Source organism: Populus euphratica, unplaced genomic scaffold (assembly GCF_000495115.2).
Source record: "Populus euphratica unplaced genomic scaffold, PopEup_1.0 scaffold86.1, whole genome shotgun sequence".
In the NCBI taxonomy this organism is placed as follows: domain Eukaryota; kingdom Viridiplantae; phylum Streptophyta; class Magnoliopsida; order Malpighiales; family Salicaceae; genus Populus; species Populus euphratica.
Genome location: NW_011499880.1, coordinates 113,530 through 121,166, shown reverse-complemented (window position 1 = coordinate 121,166; position 7,637 = coordinate 113,530). Strand labels below are relative to the sequence as shown.

At 33.0% G+C, this 7,637-nt stretch overlaps 1 protein-coding gene across 1 annotated transcript; it reads left to right on the top strand.

Annotated features, from left to right (window-relative positions):
- Window positions 1-5,376: 5,376 nt before the first annotated feature.
- On the top strand, window positions 5,377-7,316 carry LOC105129142 (uncharacterized). The gene is made up of 3 exons (XM_011031084.1): window positions 5,377-6,358; window positions 6,655-6,735; window positions 6,934-7,316. The coding sequence occupies exons 1-3, from the start codon at window positions 5,708-5,710 to the stop codon at window positions 7,189-7,191; spliced, it is 990 nt and encodes a 329-aa protein (XP_011029386.1). The 5' UTR covers window positions 5,377-5,707; the 3' UTR covers window positions 7,192-7,316.
- The last annotated feature ends 321 nt before the right edge of the window (window positions 7,317-7,637 follow it).

Here is a 7,637-nt window from a genome sequence, read left to right as displayed (position 1 = left end):
CCCCTAAATTTATGTTTCTTTCTCAAATTTGTTTATTTATTGAAAATTGAGATTTATCATCAGCTTGGTTATATAATTTGTGTTATGAATTTAACGGGTTGAATTGTGTTTTTTTTTAATTTTTTTAATATATATAACAAGCTAATTTACTACTAAAACCAAAGATTCAAATTTATCTCAGTAGATTTGCTCATATCTTGAGTGCTGTTAACTCTAAGCTAATTCTGCATCATTTTTCAAGCTTAAAATTTCAAACGAAAGCATTTGCTGTGGATGGAGGTGCCTTGCTATTCTCTTTTCTGTTTATTATTATTATTATTATTATTATTATGATCTGATAAATTGGAAAATAAAACTGTAGAGTCCTTTTGCTCGCCACGACCAGAGTACAGACATTTTTCTGATAAAAAATGCTTTTATGCTGTTGTTTAAAAGTGTAGTTTTGATTATTTTTTAAAGTTTTTTTATTTTAAAATGTATTAAAATATTTTTTTTTAAATTATTTTTTATATCAGCATCAATAATTTAAAAATATTAAAAAAAATTAATTTTTTTAATAATTTCAAAAATAAAATTTGATTTATACTGTTCTTCTTTTGGCAGTACGAGCACAACTAACAAACAGGTGATAGCGACCCTTTTTACCTCCCTAAAATCTCCATGCCCACTGATTTCTGTCCGGCCTCCCCTAAAATCTTCAATATTGTAAGACATGTAATGTACCCTATAACTGTATGCTGTAAGGACTGCCCTGACCTGACGTGCTTCTGCTCTGCTCTGCCTCTGCTACATATTTTCATATCGATCCTGTTTATCATCTGGGACAGAAAGGTCTTTGTGGGGTTGATCATGGGTGATGATGGGAGAGGAAACACAGGGAGGAAAATGAAGGCAAATCTCAGTTCAGTATCGAGATACAAATAATTTCATGCATCCTCGTGGTCCCTGTTCAGGACTTTCTTTTGGGTATAGAAAATTGTGAAGAGGGGTAGGGTTTTATCCTGAAATAGTTCGATCGTTCACAAGCTGCAGAAAGCCAAAACCAAGAGCTGCTCTAGCTTCAGGTTTCCTTATAGCAACCAGCAGGAAACAACAACGCTCACCACCTACACACTCTCATTCATCTGCCTCCAAGCTCCAAGCCCCATGCAATTATGGCATTGAAGAAAAGAACCCATAAAAGCTCTTAACTACTGTTGTTCCCATGAAACTAGAATTTACCACTTCCTAGTTTGAATACTTTCAAGCTAGTAAGTAATCAAAACTAGGGTGCTTGCGAAGACGAGCACAGTTACATGTGCGAAGGGGTTAAATTACTGTGCATGTCACATAATCTCCAATTACAATTCAATTTAGAAAGGAGCTCTCGTTTTGGTTTCTTCTTTGGTCTTCTCTGAACCTGCCGAGCTTACTTTCTTGCCAAAATCTTATCTACAAGAAAGTTGGCATTAGTTTGCTCTTCCTCAAAGTGTTTCTACGTCATGATCATGGTAATTAACAAGGTAATTGAATCTGTATGAATCTTAAATTAGTATGCTTTCTATACAGGAAAAAAGATCTTCGTATACTTCATCAAGAAAAAAGAATAGTATACCAAACTGATCGAAATTGAAATGACAGCAACCTTTTGTCATGCATGATACTGGTTATGCAATCGGAATTTTTCCCTTTGTTTTTAAAGGTTTAGTTCAAACAAGGTGATGCTAAAAGGTCTCTGATATACATATATAGCAAGTAAATTGTGAAAAGGAGAGACAAAGAAACAGTGAAGACTGTTACAAGTTAGTAATCTGAGTTGATTTTTTCAAACGGAATCTCTTTGACAGCTTATGATCATGTGAAAATATTCTAATCAAGCAAAATCACCACTTTTATGTCTTACAGGAATATGTCACAACTAGAGTTTGTTTTTGTATTATAAAAATATTTTTGAAAGTTTTTGATTTTTTTAAATTAATTTTTTATTATAATTTTGAATTATTTTAACAAACTGATATTAAAAATAAATTTTAAAAAATAAAAAATATTATTTTAAAATATTTTAAAAAACAACTCCCTAATGCCAAGGCTTTCAATCTTTCACACCAAATCCATGAAAAACAACAGGAGGGCCTTGTAAAAACGTTCACCATAACATGTAATATACAACAAGTGTAATGTGGTGCTTATATTACATTATTTTGATTTATTAATTTAAAATATTTTTAGATAAAAAATAATTTTTAAAAGAAAAAAGAATTGAACGGAAGCATGAGTCCTTGTCCTGGCCGTGTACCTATCTATCAATCTCACCGGTATAATTCATCTCTACCCAGCTAGCGACGTAGAAAGTACAACCTCTACTAGATAGTATAAAAGACCTAGCCAGTTCCGAAAGTGGGGCCATTTTCCACGTGGAATGGGACCATAAGCAAGCAATCTTCCAAGATTCTTCGTCTTTAAAAATTTTATGGTCTGATGGCGTTCATGTCCATGTGATATCGGGGGCTGGACGGCCTGAAATTGTAGAGATAGCACAAGGTTCCTCTCCGTAAATGGAAAAGGAGAGAGCCCTCCTTACACGGCCAAATAAGGATGGTTCTTCTCACTTATTAGGACGGCGCTCCGCCCACCCTATAGCTGAGTTTTTAAAGCTTCACCAGAATCCTATCAACAATAGATTGTTGGTTTGGTCATGCGGTTTGGATTCCTTGAAGACCCCAAAACATACCTTTTATTCATGTGATATGAATGTTTATATCACACCTTAAGAATTGAATTTCGTCCTTACAAGGAGGCTACATTTATTTAATATTATGTAATAATTATGGTATAAAATATTTTTTATTTAAAAATATATTAAAATAATATTTTTTTATTTTTAAAAAATTATTTTTGAAATTAGTATATCAAAACGATCTAAAAACATAAAAAATAATTTTTAACAAAAAAATTAGAATTTGAGGGAACATGATTTGCATTGTGTTCTCAAATTGACTTTAAGAGCCTGTTTTGGCACTACGGTACAGTCAAATTTTCATGAAATTTTTATTTTTTTATTATTTAAAATTATAATTTTTTAATTTTTTTAAATTATTTTAATGTGCATTTTTAAATAAAAAATACTTTAAAAACCTACCACCAATACTGTCCCAACCACACTCATAAATTATTCTATATTCAAGTTATAGGGTTTGTTTGAGAATATGATACAAACCGCGTTCTTTTAAATTTTAATTTTTTTTGCTAAAAATTATTTATTTTTATAATTTTAGAATATTTTAATGTACTGATATTAAAAATAATTTTAAAAATAAAAAAAAATATTATTTTAATATATTTTTAAATAAATACTTATTAAACCATAATTATTATCATAATCCTAAACACATCATGGCTCATTTGATCATTTGATCATATGGGGAGGCGTTACTCTTGTGAACTTGGCTTCATATGATATGTATTTGACATCTTTATACAGCAACATTTTTGTGTGTCTAGCAAGCAAGATTCTTTAAAGTCTAGATTTATACAAGTGTTTAATGATGATAAAATTTCTTCATATCCTTTAATCATAGGGCATGATATAGGCCTGCTCTTACTTAGATACCTTCAACTAGGGGATGTAAATTATTCATTTACGATACACACACACACACACGGATGTATGTATGTATGTAGGAAGAAAGATTGGCCTGAATGAATTTGGAGGGTTAATTTAGTGAAACAGGTCAATTAATATGTTATTTTTCTTTGAAGTTTTTTATAAAATGATATAATTTTGATATTTTTAAATTTTTTTTCAAATTAATTTAAATTGACTCTCTCAGTTTATGAATTTACGAATCTGAGGTTGGGTTTTATATAGCTAGTGTTCTAGTACGAGTTGAGGCATTTGATTTGGATTATTTCAAAAGATATCTAGGAAAATGTGGTTGATGACGTGTATAAATTCTATACCTTTATTTATTTTGGTGAATGATCTTGAAATAATTAAAAAACACTATTAAAGATAATGCTTAAACCTTAATTTCAGCTAGTCAAACGTGAAATAATAATGAATATTACATAATAAAAAACAATAAAAACACACATTTTTAATTAATGTGATTCAGTAATATATTTATATTTACAGGAATAAAAAGCTTTATTTCACTGTATGTCAAATTAAAATTATATAATGTATATTTTTAGAAGATTATAATAATATTAATAATTAATTTTCAATAACATCTCAGATAAATTGTTTTGCTCATACATCTCTGTCTATAAACCCACAAATTACAACAATTTCAATGATCAAACATGGATTAAAGATGCTTAAAAAAGCATTATTAAATGCTATAAAAAGTGATTATTGATCAGCAGTTAAACTTAAACATCATCAGAAGCCAGTAAATATTAATATTTGTTCAAAAGAATATATAGTTTTACGATAATAGAAGCGAGCACATGGAGTCAGCTTTATGATATTTCCAAATATGAAGGAGGCATCATTGCAAGGCTATATCATAGGCAAACTCTGTGGTACTCATGACCAAATCTTACTCTGTATGATTGCCAAAAGACTGCTCTTTTGATGTTCTTGATCGGTGGACAGATTAAGATTCTTTTAAGGACACAGCACCGTCACCTGGTGAGTCCAAACCCTAGCCAGCTACCCCATGGTCAGAACAGAAGATCATGCCCAGTGAAGTGAAGAATAGCAGTGCATTGCACTAAGGTGAAAGAAAAACAAAGAACCAATTTTTTTTTTGTTTTGTTTTTTCTTACAAAGGCAGTAATGGTGTTTTGCTATTTTTGACAAAACTGACAATTCGGCAGCGTCCACCTGTTTTGCTTGTCTTAACATCTGCTCCACAGGATCATACACTTCACCTCCGACCATGCCTGATGCAATCTGGCCAGCTTTCCTCTTATCTTAACACGTTTCAGTGGGACCATATTATTCACTTAACTTTGTGTTAATTCCACACTCCAAATCCCTCCTTTATATATATAAATTCTTTGTATTTTGAAATTGTATGATATATCTATCCTTATATCTTAAAATTAATTAGCATATACCACAAGGAATTGAATTTTAAGAAACTAACTTGACTAATTTCTAATTTTCCAAGGCGTATGCATCGACATGGGTGGCTTGTGTTGGATCAATTTGAGCAATGCTCTCTCTCTCTCTATGGGAATATTTATGTTCATATATATATATATATAGAGGAATGAAAGCGGGTAAATAAAGTTAAAAACTGGGAACTAAATCACTACACAGATAAGACAAGAAAGCGGGTAAATAAAGTAAAAAACTAGGAACTAAATCACTACACAGATAAGACAAATGACGAACCCAGCAACCACCCATATATCACACAGACATGGCCATGTCCTTTTGGCGTTTCACTCTGCTTCACAGTACTGCCACTTCTCTTCTCTCTTGATCACTTCTCTCTCCCTCTCTGTAACAACACAACAAAACACATATCCAACATTCTCTTAAACCCCAAATCCTCTCCATCATCTCCACGAGAAGCTATCTAGCTACCTAGCTCTTACTCTATTCTTTAAAAAACCAGCTTCTTTTCCTTCTCTACAGTACACTTCTCTTTGGTCTAAGCTCTCAATGTAACACGGTGCCTTTTCTCCTTAATTCTTCTCTTTTAAAACCCACCATCCATTCCTAAATCTTTTTTCAACTCTTTTTTTTTTTTTGCTTTGATCTTTCCTCTCCATGGATACTCCACTTTCGCTATTTCTCATGCCTAACAATGATAACAAACAAGAACCTACCCAGACCAACGCCATAAGAACCAAACCAGCTGAACCGGCTAGAAGAAGTACTGCTACTAATCAGAGCAAAAGGCCTACCACCAGCAAATGTCAAACTCGCAAGAAACAATGCCAAAGAGGCATGGGAGTAGCTCAACTTGAAAGTTTAAGGATTCAAGAAAGATGGAAGGCTATTACTGAAGCGAACCAGAACATTGGTGCTCTCAATCTCCAACCCACCCAGCAGTTACATGATCACTACCCGTCTAATTATAATAGTGATAATAATAATCAAATGCTGCAGTACGGTACTACGGTTAACTGTGGTGTGCCAATGAGTAGTAATGGTGGTGTTTGTAATGGTTTCTTGGGTTGGGATCACCAGGGTGGTGCGGTGGTTAAGAGGCTTGATGGGTTTAATGTGAATAATAATAATGGGTTTGGGTCGGGTCAGGTTTTCGTTAACCCGTATTTGGTTGGATCAGGTCCGGGTCATCAGGTTGGGGCTCCTGCTCCTGCTCCTGTATTTGAGGCTTCGAAAGAGCTCTCTTCAATCCCAAAAGTAACGCAGCATCAGCAATACGAGCCTTCTCGTTGTGATCTTTGCTTTAAGGTTTGTCTTTTAAGGGGTTCTTGATTTTCTTGATGCTATATGCACGTTAGTCCTTTTTCTTTCCTGTTTGTTTCTTGAGAAATTATATGAGAAGGAAAATTAAAAAATTATAAGCAACAAGATTTTCATGCAGTCTTGGATTAATTTTCAATTCCTTTTTAACTCTGTGTTAAAAATCATTTTTTCTATTTCCAGTTCCTTTTAACTCCTCTGTGTTAAAAATCATTTTTGCTATTTTCAATTCCTTTTAACTCTGTGTTAAAAATCATTTTTGCTATTTTAACGTCTATGGACAGATGGGTGGATTCAGTGCCAGAGCTGCAAGGACTGCTCCCTACGCCAATCACAACCACAACCACAACAACAACAACAATGAGGTTATAAATCTCCTCCATCTTTCCTTCAAGTGATATATTATTTTGTAACTATGATTCTTAACTATATCTGGTCAATAGAAGAACACAAAAAAGGGGTAATATTATTGATTTAATTTCAATGGAAATACTAATATTCATTTGTGTTTTGATTTATTAGAGTATTGATTGGTTGGTAATTTAATTATGAGGGTTTCGTAGGGTACTTCAGAGGTGATGGCAGTTCACAGAAAGGGTAATAACCCATTGGGCAGAAATGTAATCATGGAATATGAGTTTTTCCCTGGAAAAAATGGTAAAAGCACCTGTTTCAAGGAGATGGAATTTCCCCCTCCAGAAGCTTCAGTTGCAGGGGGTACTGGTGAAGCCTTTTGTGTTACAACTTACTCTGATTACAGTGGTTACAGTGCATCTAATGCTTCTAATTCCATTGACTTGTCTCTGAAGCTTTCATATTAGATTCAAAGAAACCTGTCTAGTTATGGTTAATTTTCGATGTTTTTCCAATATCTGTGAGATTACCCAAACCTAAACACAGCTTATAATTTCCCTTTTGTTCTTAAACTAATTAACAGCAACGCCAAAAACAGTGCTCTACATATTCTTGTTTTGCTTAATCTCTCTCTCTCACTCTCTCTGATCAGTACTGTCAGTTCTTTAACATTTCCATGCTTTATGATCTTGACTTGTTTCGCTTGTGATCTATGTTGTTCCTTGTGAAGAACTGAGTAACATATAGCCCAAAAAGAACTGGGTTTTTTAAGGCATTTGTTCAGTACTATAACAACATACAATTTTGCAGTGGTCATACTTTGTTGGCTTGTTCTACCTCTGCAATAAAGTGGGACAGACCACGATCTATAATTATGATCAGGATCTTGCATATTGTTAGATATGCTTCACTT

Coding starts and splice junctions, on each gene's coding strand:
- LOC105129142 (XM_011031084.1), top strand. CDS start 5,708: ATGGATACTCCACTTTCGCTATTTCTCATGCCTAACAATGATAACAAA. Junction 6,359..6,654: donor GTTGTGATCTTTGCTTTAAG/GTTTGTCTTTTA, acceptor GTCTATGGACAG/ATGGGTGGATTCAGTGCCAG. Junction 6,736..6,933: donor ACAACAACAACAACAATGAG/GTTATAAATCTC, acceptor AGGGTTTCGTAG/GGTACTTCAGAGGTGATGGC.